This window comes from Vanacampus margaritifer, chromosome 6 (genome assembly GCF_051991255.1).
Source record: "Vanacampus margaritifer isolate UIUO_Vmar chromosome 6, RoL_Vmar_1.0, whole genome shotgun sequence".
Lineage (NCBI taxonomy): Eukaryota > Metazoa > Chordata > Actinopteri > Syngnathiformes > Syngnathidae > Vanacampus > Vanacampus margaritifer.
In genome coordinates, this window is record NC_135437.1 from 5,778,030 (window position 1) to 5,795,074 (window position 17,045).

Genomic DNA, 17,045 nt, shown 5'->3' on the forward strand with positions numbered 1-17,045 from the left:
TGTACAGTAATTAGCAGCATTTTTATGTACAGTATTTGGTGTTGATTTAGCTCAAATCGAGGCTTGCTGCTGTCACGGTGCGGAGTGGAGGACCCAAATGCAAGGAGAACCATGGCAGGGATGCATGTAATGCTGAAAACGATTTATTTAACAAAAAACAGTACACTAACAGGTGTACTGGGTGAACAAAACCAACAAAGATCAGAAAAGACCAAAAATCAAAGAAACAACAAAACACCAGTGGTGACAGCGACAATGATCCAACCCAGACAGAGGGGAGACAGGAGACTATACACACACACACACACACTAACGACACAACAAAACACACCTGGAGCAAGACACAAGTGGCTGAGGGCACGGATTGGTTGACACGAGGAAGGGCAGGATTACACTCAACAAGACCAAGGGAGACACACAACCAAAAACAGAAACCAAACATGACAGCTGCCTGGTGGTTATGCTAAATGATATTTTGAAAACAATACATTATACATTTTCCATGGATCACGGGAGTTTATTTTCAGTGACGTCGCAATTCAAGGAACACACACACACACACACACACAATGTGTTCTGGTCAATGTGCAAGGAATAATCTTCAGTTTCACCACACACAAAAATAAATTTGTATTGTTGGCTGAGTAGCTAGTAGCAAGTGCACAGCGCTCCCGAATCACCTTGGTAACGACACAGTTCAACTAGCAACCCAGTGGCACGCCCTGCTATTTTTACACATGACATATGGACGTCATATTGCTACCCTGCTGTTGGGATTTCGTAGTGTTTTGCAATAGCTCTTTCCACTTTCATGTTACAATCATGCCTTGTTGCGCAGCATGGCGTTGCTCACATGACCAGGCAGCGGCATTATGATGGATCGGTTCACTCGAGACTCAGGAAATTGTGGGAAGTGAAAGTCAAATGAAAGGACTGGAAAAGCAAATTCGTTGATGTGCAAAGTAAAGTAAAATAACACAGTTTGAAGTAGGTGGGACTGCACAATGCAGCCTTCGACTTTTTATCAATTGTTATAATTGAAAATAAAAATATAATTGACTTTAATTATAAGCATGTACAAAATGGACTTAAAATAAAATTATTATAGAGTTTAACTCTTCATATAACAGGGCCCATAATATGGAAATGAGTTATTGTGGATTTTGTGTTGTAAATAAAAGTTCTAAATATTGTACATGCACAATTTAAATCCATTGATAAAAAAAAAAAAAAAAAATATGGCATTTGGTTGTCAGTTACAAGGAAATCACATTTAAATTTAGGACCATATATTCATCATGACAAACAAATTACAGAGGGACCTGTTCTAATACATTCGTTGGTACCATGAAAAAGTTTCATTATTATCTATCTATTAAGTATCTTGCAGGAGCCCAAGCCAGGAGATAAAGCAAATACTTGTAATCAGACAGGGCCGGCCGGCGCTAGCCATTTTGGTGCCCTAAGCATAAATGCTTTGTGATGGCCCACCCACCACCCACCTAGACCTACTGAAATTCACTATGGATATGAACGATTTCATCACAAAAATGTGGTGATATAACTATTGCAAATGGGCAAACCTTTCCACCTATTTTGGTGGAGTCATGAGTAGTCCCTCACTCTATTGCTTTGTGTAAATAAAGGAGAGAAGAAAGGAAGAGTATAGTCCTTCACTCATGTGTGTTGATTCTACAAAAGTAGAATGGAGCAGATTATGATGGAACATTTGATCACATTTCATTAATTTGAGAATTTAATTCTTGGGCATTGTCTTCTTTGTTTCTCTAATATGCTGTATGAGTATAATAATAATAATCAAAATAAAGAATAAATCTGCATTTGTAATATATAATTCTCATAACATTCACCACAAAAACTCCTTTGAATAAGTTCCCTGGAAACAACAGCTATTAACAGCATGAACAGAACACCAAAGAGAATAATAATCAGACCTGCTATATGGCATTTTTATTTTATTTTCATCTGTCATCTGTAATGATGGGGCAAATAAATAATAGAATGTTTTCCCGTACCCCTTGTAATGTGCCCACGTAGGACGAGTCATCACTCAGAAATTAGAGATGTCCTACTGTGTGAGTAGTCATTGAACGCACCTTGAGTCTGCTGCCAAATGTAAATTTGAGTAGCTATCGGTCCTATACAAGCAGGGCCGCCTGTACCTACTCATAGGCCCCGGGGCTAGCCATCAAATATAGGCCCCCCTCCCAAACCCTAACCAAGATGTGATGCTTATTTTTCCACCATTGACAAACAAATCAGCGCACATAAGTGTGTGGGCTGCACATGGCACCCACTCAGCTTGGACGTGCTTGTACCCCTTTGTAGGCTCCAAACATATTGCTGGCATTATCATAGCACTGCCCCCTGCAATTTGCAATATCAACCCCCATCTATCCTAAAACACTTGTTAGTGACTGGAACAGGCTTTCACCATTGTGCCTTACTATTGGCAAAAATCTTACAAAGCGCTCTTCAATGCAACCATCTGGTTACACAAATCCTAGTATAAATGTCGTCTGATCAACATGAGAAATGTCAACACTAATGGAGAAATAGTCCACCATTTTCACTTTACCAACAATTTCAGATAGCACTTTTTTACTCATCAGATCGATAAATTCCTCACACGCATTTAAAGATAAATATGAGGGTGTTCCACTTCCAGCATTTCCATATTTTTCCATGTGGGATTTCAAAAAAAGGGTCAAATTGGCTAAACAGTGTTATACATTCCAAATAGTTACCATTGTGGACATCACCAAATTGGTGGATGCTTCCTCTAAAAGTCAGTCCCCAAAGCCAGTCAGACAAAAAAAGCACATAAGACCAGTACTGACATTCATAGTTCAAAATCCACCACACCGTGTTCAGCTGACTATCAGCTATCATGGCCATTCATGCTCACGTAATCGCTCATCTGCTTGTTTCCAATCAGAAAATCCTGATGCAGAAAATGCAGACTTTGCTCTATTTTTACCCCCAAAAACTTTGCATGCAAAGCAAAATTTGTTGCCACTTTCGTGTCCGTGTCCCCTCCTACAGCAGCAGCAGGACGAACCGGATGCTCTTGAGGAGTGGCTTCATCTTTGTCGTCCTCTTCCTCCGTCAAATGCCCCGGGCTCTCCTCCCCCGGACTTGCTGGGCACTGTCGCTGCAGTTGGTGGTGGTGGTGGCCGCGGCGACGGCGGCGGCCTCAGGTGTAGTCGTGGCGGCCCGTTTGCCGATTAGGCCCGTCTCACCTCTCACTTACCCTGCTCCTTCTCTTCTCCTCCAAAGCCCACGTTTTTGCATCTTAAAAACCCAGTGAGCTTGGTAATTTGGCCCATTAGCTCTTTGTCACGGCGCTCTTTTTCCTTTTTAACCTTTTTTTGAGCACCGCTCTAAAACCTTTTTTTCGGTGACATAGCTCTCTGTCCTCGATCGCCATTAATTGTATTGATATTCCCTCCTGGCGGAGTGGGCGTGGTTAGTAAATTGGTACAGCGGCGAAGTGACTGACAGAAAATTGAACGAGTGGCACAAATAGTATTGACCATTTGCACTGACGTCAGGTGATCACATAACTGCCCTATGACGGACGGCGGAAGGAAATGATTGTTGAATGGAAGTGGATGTGACCCGGAGCGACTTAGTGACTTAGCGACTGTTATTTTATTAATTAAAAGTTATTAATTGCGCAAGGAGCCCCTTACCTTCTGTTGCCTGCTGTTTTTACCAAGTTAATCAAATCGCCGACTTTGCCGGAATTCATAGCGCACATCCTGTATCATTATGTAGTCATAAAAGCTTGTCACTGGCTGAGTTTTTGGGACGAGATGCTACGCTCACACCGCACACAATATACCTTGTCGTAATCCAAAGGTAAAACTTGTTTATCATGCTAACTGATTTTTTTTTTTACATAGTTTGTTCTATATTGAAACGCTGTGATGACGTTATGGTTACTATGTTTACTAGCATGGAACAAATGACTATCGTAGTGGCAAGCTATGCAGTAATTTCATGAATATGACTCCAGCTCCAGAGTGAAAAACTCCAAGCACAAAGACGAAATCCCCCATTATTAAACGGTCAAATGCACTTAATAGTTTTGAAAAAGGTACATTTTAGAACTAAGCTGTGTGTTCGTGTAGTTGGAGTGGACGCTAACTATCTGGCTAATTAATGTGATTTGAAACACGCAATTCAACACCTCTGTTACAATCTTAGAGTGTATGTTCAATAGTAAAATGTATGAACATTTATCTACTAATTACAACATTTATCTACTAGCCCGGCAACAAATGATCGCTGCAAATCCATGAATACTTTGTGGGCTGCTACTCCTTTCTGTTTATTGCTGCTATCAATTGACGTATTTTGTCTTCATTAGTAGGTATGAGATAAAAGGCAACATTTGCTTTACTCCTTTGTCTGTCTGTACAACCGACCGCAAAGCAAGATATGAGTATTTTATAAGATAATCGATTAGATAAAGGACTTTACGCCGTATGAGCTTCAATGGTTACAATACGGCTCTTTTGCCATCCAGTGTCCCCAAGGGGCCGTTCCCATGAGGGCTGTGATGTCACTTGCAAAAAGTCAATATGAAACTGTTAAGACCTCTGATAGGCCCTCTCTTGGGACACACCCTATTACGACCACAGCAATGCACAGAATCATCTGCGGCCGCAGGTTGGTCATCTCATGCATGATGGACAGAAAAATCAACAAATAGTCTTTAAAAAAAAAAAAAAATAAATAATGATTCTGATAGGCCCCTGACGACTGTAGGCCCCTGGGCTGCAGCCCAGGTAAGCCCATGCATTAAAGTGGCCCTGTATACAAGCACTACAATACAAGCACTTGTTTAGAAACTGAAATAGGCATAAGCATGTTGTTCCTGTCTTTAAATGAAAAGACGAGCCGTAGTAATCGCACGTAGTAGTGTGACTTCATTGAGCGCGCTCTCCCGGGGCAGGGAATATGATTTTTTTTTCGGGGGAAGAACATTGGCACAACACCTGTTATTCACTGGGCGCTCTCTGCCTGTGGGACCTCGACTTGCCTTTACCTCCGCGCACGTGGAAGAATTTATTTAATTTCAGTCAATATGGGCTCCAAGAGAGGACCACAAATTTACTCGGGGGACGAACCAGCGATCTTGACTACGCACTTGGCGCTCTCACATGCCCTCCAGGCACTCTATGCCTTTGCCTTTAGCTCTGTATACGTGCTGATATTATAATTACTATTATTGAGCTAGATTTTTTTGGGTGTCCCCCCCCCCAGGCAGTTGATGCCCTACGCGCAGTTCGTGGTAAGCGTATGCCGAGCTGTAATCTGATCTCTTATTTGAACATATTATGTGTTATGTATGAACACACTGATACATTTCGAGCATTCACAACATTGAAAATCAAAATCTATGTACAGTAAAAATATACCGTATGCTAGTAATAGCTTGTATCATATATGCAGTGTATTCCTTATATTATCGGCTTGTCAAATACATCAAAGGTTAGAAAATGAAACAAAAGGAAAATCTAAAAGAAATTGTACACCTAGTTTGTGAACAAAAATTATTTTGCGTGCAAAATGATAGGCATGCTCATGCGCTACACACTTGAGCGCATGCCCCGCCCTGTAGCCGAGGGTAACAACATGGCGTCTGTGTTTTCATTTGGTCAGACTCTCCCTATATACGGTTCTGATTACATCTAAACAAGTGGAGTCACTCTCATACCAAAATAACAGAATATACATGTGTCATATACAAATGTGTGACTTGATAAAATGTTGATCAACTCGATCCAGGAATAGTACAATGAGCTAGGATGTTAGCTGAGTATTATTATTTTTCCTTTTTTTTATTTTGCTACAGGCTCAATTTATGTTGACTCTTATTTATGTATTTATTCATTTATGTATTTATTTATTTATGGATTGTTTGGCTGAAGCATTGCACATTTTTTTATTTGGTAAAGATATTGTTTCATTTGTCTATAATTTCTGTTAGGGACCGCTGGAAGAGTCGTTTTCACAATGATGAAATCTAATGGGGATCCCACTTGAAATAATAAACAGATCCTATCTATCAGGGCCCTTTATCAGTCTTCCTGTCACTGACAGTATTACATATACATGACTCGCAATGCCCCTTGGTAATAGGTTTTTACCGAAGGTAGACGGCTTTCAGACTACTAAATAATTCACCATCATAAATCATAGAGGATTCAATTCCATGGGATCCTATTTCAGGTTTTGTTTTTTTAAAACTGAGGACCTTTCCCCAGTCTGTTCACGTCTTTGTCCGTTCTCAAGCCCTTAATATTTGGCAAAGGTTTTAAGATGCTATGAATAGTAGAGCATCTTGTTCTCTAGTTTTTGTGATTGTATAACCTGTAGATCCGGGGGTGTCAAACTCATTTTTGTCACCAGTCACATTATAGTTTGAAAATCATAGTCAAGAATAATCAAGTTACTGTAATATGTGGTTTGGTAACAAGAAAATGCTTGCAATATCTCAATGTTATTATTTAGTGCTTATGACAATTTGTAATTTCAGTACAGATTTTAGCAAGCAACATGTAAGTTCACATGCTCGACTCGCTTAGGCGGGCCGTAAAATATGATCCACGGGCCTTGAGTTTGACACTTTGCTGTAGATGTTTGTTTGATAAACTGGAGTAAAATGATAATATGCTATGATCTTTCTTCCATCTGTCCATTTGGTGTGTAGGACTACATGTCTGGCATTGGACAGAAACCCCTGTGTTCAATTTGATCAATTGAATATTTTTTTTCTCAAAGCTAAACTATTGGTTTACAAATTATTGATCAAATCAGGTGTCAAACTCCGGTCGTGGAGGGCTGCAGTTCTGCAGGTTTTGTAGGTTTCCTCTTCCAACACAAGCTGATTCCAATCAGCAGGATTGTTATCAGGCTTTTGCAGAGCTTGCTGATGAGCTGATCATATATCAGCTGTGTTGGGGAACGGAAACAGAAACATCCAAAACCTGCAGGACTAAGGCCCTTCAGGACCGGAGTTTGACACCTATGAAATGTGTTGAAATTGGCTTACAACCACAGATAGAACATGAGCTGTGAGCCTGTCCCACACCCTAATGCCACTGTGGGCTGTCATTCCAAGAAGAGAGAGATCATATGAAGAGAAAACTCTGACTGTTAGCTATCTTTCAAATGTGAGAAATTTCATATTAATTAAAAGGGTGTGTGGGAAGATAATGTCCCCATGAAAGTGCATGCACGCACCCTGCCAATTGAAAGAGGAGCTGTTTGGTAAGCAGACCTGTGGGATTGAGCAGTTAAGGACCAATTAACTAAAGCAATCAATACGGCTCCCTTCTGACCAATGTAATTAATTGGTATTGTAACAAAAGAATGGTGCAATTCTGTACTCGTTTACATTATGATTACGTTTCTGGTGCTGTTTATCTCTTCCAGAAAGACCAGGGTACAAATAAAAGGGTAAAAATTCAAATTCCAGAAAGTAAAAAGAAATCTAAATCACTCAAACTGAAATTCCATTGTCCATAGAGCACAATTTTATAATAGCTCCATGTCAAAATGTTCTTGGATAAGATTCTGAAACCCTGTTTGCTCCTACTGCTGCATCATTATTGTGTGAATGAGCAGTTGCTTTCCAATTATGAATACTGCACATTTTGAATTTTCCATTAATCATTGTTTAACTTGAGGTAACAGTGTAAACAAAACAGCGCTTTGAGTTCCCTGAACATAGAAAAGCGAAATACAAGACAGGTTCGTCCTGTACCACACAGTTGGTTGGGGGCAAATAGGCAGGTCGCCCCCGCCACACCTACAACTACAGGTATAGTGCCCTCGGAAATTGATGATTATAAAATGCTACTTGTGCTCTCTGCCTTTTAGAGGTCTGCTTTTGAGAAACTGATACGCACATCAAAGCTCTACTATAATTATAAGCTTGTTTTCGTACAGTTTTCAGTAGTAGTATTAGTAATACCCATTTGTAGGTCCAAGATTTGTGAACCTGAACAACATTCATGTGAGAACGACTCAGTTTATTGTTTGAAATTCTATTTCCTTGGTTGCTGGAGGTTATTTTTTCATGAAAGTTGAAAAATTAAGCAAAACAAAACAAATGGGATGGACCAAGTGAGAGGAAAGTAATTTGCAGTAATTATTTCAGTGATTCTGACTGGGAAGATTAAGTGTTTTGGTCTGAGTTTGGAAAGAAATGACTTACCCAAACATGGATGGATGGTGTGTGTCCTCCTGCGCAGCAATGTCTCCTTTGCTGCTAATTGCTGCCTTTAACATCCATGCGGCTCCTCTGGCTCAGCCGTCAAGACTCCTCCTTCCAATATTTTCCTGTATGAGGGCTATGGACTTCCCTGTCTCGCTTCCCACACAACTGTCACCATGATGTGTAAAAACGCTCAACGTCGTCTAATGTCCGAAAACTAAGATCAATCATCACCATAATTCACGTACGCATTTTTACTCGGGTCCACTTATACCTTGAAAAATATCAAAGTGATTGGCCCTATTTACGATTTTATAGACATCAAGGACCCTATTTTTGGCTCAGCGCCCACCACTTGTCTCCAGTTTCTTTGCTGACATCACACCGAGACATGTGGGTGGCTATTAACTTTGCTGATGAAAAAGGGCGTTCTGGTGCAACATTTTTTTTCCCGGATTGTTCAAAATGGATTGATGATATTAAATAAGAATGCCAAATTCATTTTATGAATGCCAAATTCATTTTATGAACAAAAAATAATTTTAGATTGTTTGTTTGACAACAGAGTTCCTTTAAGGAGCAACTACTGGGCCGTGGATCGGTACGACTTTCGACGGCAGGCCTCACAGTTGAAAGAATTAAAAAAAGAAAAAAAACTTAACAGTACTTGCGGTTTTGCAGAAGAGGATTAGAGCCAGTGAAGAAGAAAATTATTCACAGAATTCTGACTTTAAGGTGAAAATTCTGACTTACATCTCAGAATTCTGACTTTGTGACGTAGAGCTATGAATTGTGGGGGGAAGTCAGAAAATCTGAATTCTGAGAATAAAGTCAGAATTCTGTGGTTAAAGTCAGAATTCTTACTTTGAAGTCAGAATTCTTACTTTGAAGTCAGAATTCTGAGAATAAAGTGATAATTCTGACTTTAACCACAGAATTCTGACTTTAAAGTGAGAATTCTGCCAACCTTTTTTTTCTTCTCTTCACTGGCCCTAATCCTCTATTTGAAAAGTGACCAGATTCTCTCTGTTTCAACTGTCTACGACTTTTGACGCATGTCAACATGCTAATTATAATGGTTGCTAATGCTAATATTAAATTACAATCTAGCAAAATGAGTTAAAAAAATACATAAAATTAATAATAAACCCAGACGTACATTATTGGGAAAGTATCTTTACAATGGGAAAAAGGCCCAGTGAGACAACACAAGAGCCCATGACTAAGAAGAAAAACAAAGGTGCATTTGCAGGAGAAATATGAATTTACCGTGACAGGTGATTCACACACGATTCACACACAAGGCCCGCTCATCACAATATTCGGCTGCCGGCTTTTGATTTAGCGTTATGGTTGAGTTATTCATGGACTTTGTTTTTGTTGTGTGGTGCCTTGTTGGTGTATGTAAGGAGGATGCTGCTAATATAGTCACATAATAATGTGGCTTCACATTTATTGTTTTAATGACAATACCCCTCGTATGACATCATTAATGCCAAGCGTTACCATGGTGACCATGTTAAAGCATTGTTGTTAAACTTGTTGGTGTTTGTGCTGCTAATACAGCTAAAAGCTTGGGGACCACTGCTTTAAGGTGATGGTTGGAAGCGGGATTGATTATATTAAACCAACTGGCATCACCACATATTCATTGTAGGTTGTGGCTGAGTGGGGAATGTCACTTTTGCCACACGTAGTAGGTGACGTTGCTGATAGATACTGTAAGATAGGGGCAATCAGGCTCTTCAGCTTGCACATTGTTCAGATGTTAATTAATGCTTTTCATGAATGCACTTGGCTGTGTGAAGCAAACTCTGGAGAGGGTGGATTCAACAGCCATGACCAGTCTGGAAAAGGTATGTCTCTATTGTATAGAAATAGAGTGACTGTCCCCTGGGACGAAATGAGAGATCCTTGATAACAAAAAGCTCCCATTCCGCTTTAGTTCTTTTTTTGGGTGGACATGTATTCTACTGGTGTGAGGGTAATAACGTCCACCTCAATCAAAATATAGTACAGAAACTACTGTGCTACCGCTAAAATTACCAACACAATTGCAAACTGCAGTGTCATTTTCATAGAAAATATTCGCATCAGCAGGTGTAGAACATAGCAGTGATCTGTCTTTGTCATATTCCTCCACACCAATCTAATGTGGATACATGATACGTATTATTTATAATTTTTTCACTATAGAATTTATTGAAGTACCTATTTTGATAGTTTAGTCTTATGCCAGTGCCGGATGACAATAAACCCACTAGCACAAACATAACTACTGGTATAATTTCCATGTATTTTATTGAAAACAGTCTTCTGAAGGCAGTGGTTGTTTTTTTATTGTGAATAAAAATGTACAATCATAGCAAAATCATGATTCCAAATGCCGAGTTACTGTAGGTAACATATCACAACAGTACATGAATATTTCTACCAGCTAAGACATGCTAAACATGTTTCAATGCCTTCAACCTTAGGAATTTACTAATGTCTTACCTTTTGGACTGGAATGTTTCTATATCCATTGATAGAATTAAATTAACATTTGCAATGATACAATTCATTATTTTAGGTAAAATGTCATCAGTACAGCATAAATTCATCAATGTAATTGATATCTTTGTGTGTTGTTAAAATCAAACCCCAAACTATTCAAATGCATGTGCACAGTATAGTACAACAGCTAAATTGGTTGTGATTTTACCAGAAGCATTCCATTGATGATACAAACGTTACATAAGGCTTGAATATAATTTGTAAGTCAGTATTTGAGACAAAAAGTGCCTGCTATCAAATTTTCCATGACTGAAAGGAAAGCTGGGAAATAAATACACACAAACTGACAAGATAATGAGCGACACATGCACAAGAAACACGCGGCTGAGTGAGCTGATTGGATGACACAAGGGATGGCAAGTACAGGTGGACACAATAAAACTTGACGAGACACCAAGGATACAAGGAAAACGTGACAACTAATGCTGCATTCGAGGATGGTCGGAAGTCGAACTTTACCAAGTTCAAATCAGGAAGTGCGTACAGGAACGCCCCCTTGAACCCGGAAATCCCACTTGCGAAGTCTGAAAAAAAGGACCCCGACTTCACCAACTGACTTCGATGTGAAGTCAGTCTACAATGGCGACCACTATTGGAAAGACCGTGAATGGTAAAACTCAAGTATAAAACTAGATAGCTTTCTTCATTGATAAAAATATGACATAACTTAATGACATAACACAACGTATGTGACAGTATACCGCTATCTCACTACATGAAATTTTACGATGAACTACTGAACTGTATGGAATGCTTATGAAATAAGATAAAAACAACAAATGAAGCAAAAATGCGAGAAGGCACATTTGCTGGAGGTCAAAATGTGTTTGGAGGACCAAAATTTAAAAAACAATTTATCATTATCCGCCATTTTGGTTGTTTACTTTTGCCTCGAACGCTTTCAGGTCGGAACTGGGTAAAACCAACTGGGATAAATCCGACTTCGGACCTTCCTCGAACGCAGCATAAAATCTGACCTAAACCTAAAGCAATCAACACGGATCATGACACTATGTCGCGACTATGTTGACAGTGCATTGAGATAATGACTACCTATTATTACTATTATATATTATTTACCCATTTTCAGCAGTAACAAGTTAATATTTTCTCTAGAATTAATTTGATAACTTCATTTTACATGTACAATTAATACCTTTAAAAACACATTTTGAAACTTGCTGTCAACTGAAAGTGACATCACAAGCGCTTGGGAAACAGGTGGAGACCAATCACGGCTCACTTGTTTTCTGGGTTTGGTCATGTGACATTAGCAAATTGAGTCGTGATTGGTCATTACCCGTTTCTTGAGCACCTATGATGTAATCGTCAGTGGGGAAATATGTTTTTAAAGAATTGTACATGAAAAATAATTCAGCTATCACATTAACTGAAGGCAAAATATTATTGTCTGAAAAATGGCTAAATGAGTAAAGTATCCCTTTTTAAGTCTTGGTCATAACTACATTCTATGAAGTCTGAGTCCAAAGCATCTTACGTGTTTAGCTTTTTTTTTAAACAAGAGTATGATTTTCTTAGCACACAAAATTCATCAAGAAACTTTTGCTTGCATCTGTGATAGCAAAAAAAAGAAATGTTTTGGCCAGTGTTATAACTTTAAATGTAAATGACTACATACCCAAAGATGTGTGCTCAGGGAACATACAGCTGCATTCCAGTGCATGATTAACAGACATATTCAAAGATCTCCCAGGGCTTCTATTATGTGCCACCATGAGTTGCTTTTGGGCCATGTGAGTCATTTATTGACTGTAATTACATTTCACTGATTGTCCACTTGACCTAAATTTATATTCCATTCCTCTTCATATTGTGTGTTTCTAACCCAGTATGTCCAGATAGACTGGTGCAGCTTTCATCAGCAATAACAGAGTCTTCTGAATGTCCTTCATGTTAAGGCGCTGATGTGGTTCTCTCTGCCAGCAGCCGAGCATTATGTCATAGACTTCTTTGGGACAGAGCCTTGGGCGCTCAAGTACCCTGCCTTGAGTTATACACTCAATCACCTGGAAGAAGGATGATACAGGTTAAACACACATTACAGTCATGAAAAGCTATTGTGATGTAATAATGCAATTTTACTCTACGTATGAAAAGGTAAAGATACAATTAGACACAATTTAAACCCTATAATATTCCATACATGCAAAAAAATTCCAAATTATAGATATATTTTTTGCTGAACAGTACTTATATGCACATAAATATTCTGTAGAGTGTTCTCTTGTGTTAGAATTCCATCCATCCCACTTTCATTCCCCCTTATCCACATTGGGGTCACGGGTGACCTGGAGACTATCCCAGCTGAGTTTGGGCAAGTGGCAGGTTACACCCTGAACTGGTCGTCCGCCATAAATTACATGCAAATGTAAATTTTGTCAAATACAGTACATGCACATGTCGGCATATGCGTACCTCATTATTAGCTAGTTGGAACCAGGGCTGTTTGCCATTGGTGAAGATTTCCCAGAGAACAACTCCAAAGCTCCACACATCAGTCTCTGTGGTAAACTTCCTGTACATTATGCTTTCTGGGGGCATCCAGCGAATAGGCAGCATAGTGTGACCTCCCACCTGACCATACAATTACACACGCACAAATGTGCATAGTTTGTAAATCGGTTACGAGGATACCCTGGTTAAAACATCTCACTGTATCAAAAAATAATAATAATAAAATAAAATTATATATATATATATATATATATATATATATGTATGTCAAAGGGGTGTCAAAATTTGTGTGTTAATTTTGAGTTAATTTAAAGTTCTCTTAAAGTCACTAATATTTTAAAATGTGCGATTGATGACCGCTCCTTACTTGGAAAGCCTGTACTGGGGGAATTCCAAACGCAATGCAGCAGACACGTCCAAGTCAAAATTTAGCAGTAATAAATTTAATAATTAATTAATTTAATAATATTTTTAATAATAATTTAATAATAATGCATATATTTGTGGAGACTGGGGTCGTTGTATTTTACAATTTTTACAACTTACTTCATGTTAATATTGTTATGTTAATAAATATGTTCAATCCCATAGACGTATTTATACGTTGTTGTTTTTTTTTTAATGTGTGTGTTTTTTATGCTAGAGGATACAGAAGGCTTTGATGCAGCCTCTGAACTGAAGAGAATGCATTAAGCAATGCGAGTTATTACAAAAAAGTATAAAAGATCAACTAGGACCATGTTGCAACAAAGCTCATTTATCCACAGTTTTAAACAGATTTGTGAATAATGATAAAACTTAGCTATGTCCTAATGCTAATAGCTATAAAACAGAAACAGATACAGGAAACAGGATGCAGATGAAAGAAGAGACTCTAATCTTTCTTTTGGTCGGGTCCATGTTTTAATAGCAATAGAACACAATATTCTGTGGGCCTTGCAAAATCAGTCAAAATCCAGTAAAACTGTGAAAATAGTCACTCTCAGCCATTTTCACAGTTTTACTGGATTTTGAGTTAATATGAAAAGAAAAATGCATTGCGCTGTTTTACAAATGCAATTATGCCATCTTGTGGCAGGAAAATTACCTCAACACAAATCAATATCACAGGTTGTTTTTTTTAACAGTACAGTACATCTTTTTAATTTTAACTCAATTTTATGAATTATTATAAAATTACTGTATCAATGACTAAAATATGCAGCCATATTTATTATTAATTTCACTTTCCCCCCCACTTTTAGTTTAACAAGAAGAAAAATATTTTATTGTACATTTTATTATACATTTAGAATGGATATAATTTGTCAATAATCATGAGTTAACTATTGAAGTCATGTGATTAATTACAATCAAAAAATGTAATCGTCTTACACCCCTAATAATAATAATAAGAAGAAGAATATATATATATATATATATATATATATATATATATATATATTCCCCGAAGTTTTGCATTGTCAAAAATGTGGAGCAAAAAGGTAAATGTGTAAAATTCTTTCTGGAATGTAAGACGGGACAAAGGAGAAGGGGCGAAAGCAAAAATGGAAAAACTCAAACAAATATGAAAAAAACAGGAAAATAACAGAATTACATGGCATTTGGAAGTTCAATTAATTGGGTCAATCTCGATTGACATATTAGGCACCCCAGTGCTAAGTTGTTGTTGCTGTTTAGTTCAGTAGGGTGTATTGTGGATTGGCTGCATTTATATGAACAAATGACAGAAACAAATATCTCTTACCCTGTAATAATCAGTGCTGTAAATGTCTCTTGACATGCCAAAGTCTCCTATTTTCACCTGGAGGGCATTCCCTACCAGACAGTTTCTGGTAGCCAAATCACGGTGCACAAAGTGCTGTGACGCAAGGTAGATCATTCCTGCTGCAATTTGACTGGCTATGTGAAGCATCTGGGACAGACCCAACTCCCCATTAGTCTGCAGTGGCTGTCCGTCCACCAGGATCGTGGCATCTGGTCCATGGGCTCTAAGGAGAGTGTGGAATGGTTAAGAAATAGTTCAAGGAAAGCTACTGACTTCAGAAAACCATGAATACTGGTGCACACTACTATTATGGTTTGGCATGCGTAATGGCTGGTTAAGTGTTCCAAATTTGAAAAGTTTATTATTATTAATAATTTGGCTTCCCATTTTAAGTCTGCTCCCTACGAACATTCTTGTGATAATCTCATATAACCAAGATCATCAGATCTTGTGTTTACCAGAACTTTATCAATAGTCAACAGCTCATTCCAGAGAGATCCAAGAAACCAGTGGCTGGGTGAAGCAAGGATGGCTAAGGGCTAGACAAGCTACAGTAACTTATGAGCAACTATCGACTTGGCATTTTCCTTGCTAATGTGCGGTCCCTGGTGAATAAAATTGATTATCTGCAGCTGTAGGTCACCACTCATGAATGGATTTTGGACTGCACCGTCAGTCACAGAAATATGGCTCAACAATGGAGTTCATGATAGCATCGTTTAGCTTGCTAGGCACGACATCATCAGGGCAGACAGATAATCTGATGACTCCAGTAAGACCAGAGGTGGTGGACTGTGTATCTACGTGTATAATGCTTGGACACTGTTATCATCAAGAGTCTCTGGCCTGTTAACCACAAATCTCGCATGGTTAAGTAATCATCATCTTTATTTGTCATGTACACACCATACATGAAACCTGATTTCTGTGGATGTGGCAAACACATGCTGGCACACACTGGAGCAGTGGGCAAGCAGTTTGGGGTGTCCAATCGTGTCATGGAGATGTTTTGGTGTGAGATTGGTCTTGAACCAGAGTCTCCATGGTGGCAGGCGACAATCTTAAAACACTTGGCCACAGCTGCCCGAAATGTAGACCTTTCTATCCTCGAGAGTTTGCATCTACTGCTGTAGAATGACCACTATTCCAAGGAGTTCAGGATATGCTGGAGGGACTGTATCTCCGGGATGACTACATAACTAACTAAATAATTCACTGTTAAGCCTACTATATATTTGACATTTTTCCGCGCTCACCTGAGAAATTTATTCAAATCTCCATGCTTCATGTACTCAAAGACCATGATGAGCGGATCTCCATCAACACATACTCCATAAAATTTAACAATGTGTTCATGCTGGAGATTGGTCAGCAGCTCAGCTTCGCGTTGGAAATCTTTCCTTGCTGATAAAGTGGGGTCCTTTAAAGTCTGGAGGCAAAGAAAGAGAGCAATGTTTAAATCAATTGTTTCATGCAAGTGCAAGGTTGATTAACAATACAAATGTGTAGTGTTCCAATGGTTGGCACTGCTGCTTCACAGCAACAAGGTTTGAGTTGGATTCCACTTTCAAATTGTCACTAATCGCTCAAATGTCTACAGTCTATTGACCAAAATGTGAATGATGGGGATACTTGCCCATGCAGTAATTCAATGACTACTTGTCATCAATACACTGTGAAGAAAACAGTACATGATGTGCATAAACTGTCCCCCAAAGCATTTGTATTCCAACCCATGGGAAGTACCAAAAAAAACGTGTTTCATATTCATGTGCATCTGATTTTGACTTAATAGCTTCTGGATCATAGACACCACAAACCCTAATACCAATACGGCTAGAAAAGACATTTTAAATGTTCCAATCAAATGTGTATTATTTCCTAAATAATGTTTTAAAATATCAGTATTAATCGAAAATGATCAATTTGAATGACCAGTTAATGTAAGTCAAGTATTGAGACTCTAAAAGCAATGATCAGCGATATGCAATG

The 17,045-nt window shown here is 38.6% G+C and overlaps 1 protein-coding gene across 1 annotated transcript in view; it reads right to left on the reverse strand.

Annotated features, from left to right (window-relative positions):
• Positions 1–10,595: 10,595 nt before the first annotated feature.
• The window catches only part of ntrk3a (neurotrophic tyrosine kinase, receptor, type 3a), a 28,359-nt gene continuing 21,909 nt past the window's right edge, over positions 10,596–17,045 (reverse strand). The window contains exons 15-18 of the mRNA XM_077567235.1: positions 16,310–16,482; positions 15,033–15,276; positions 13,247–13,405; positions 10,596–12,837 (exon numbers count right to left, since the gene is read on the reverse strand). Of these exons, the coding sequence (XP_077423361.1) occupies positions 12,652–12,837; positions 13,247–13,405; positions 15,033–15,276; positions 16,310–16,482 (762 nt within the window). The 3' untranslated portion in view covers positions 10,596–12,651. The remainder of the gene's footprint in view (positions 12,838–13,246; positions 13,406–15,032; positions 15,277–16,309; positions 16,483–17,045) is intronic.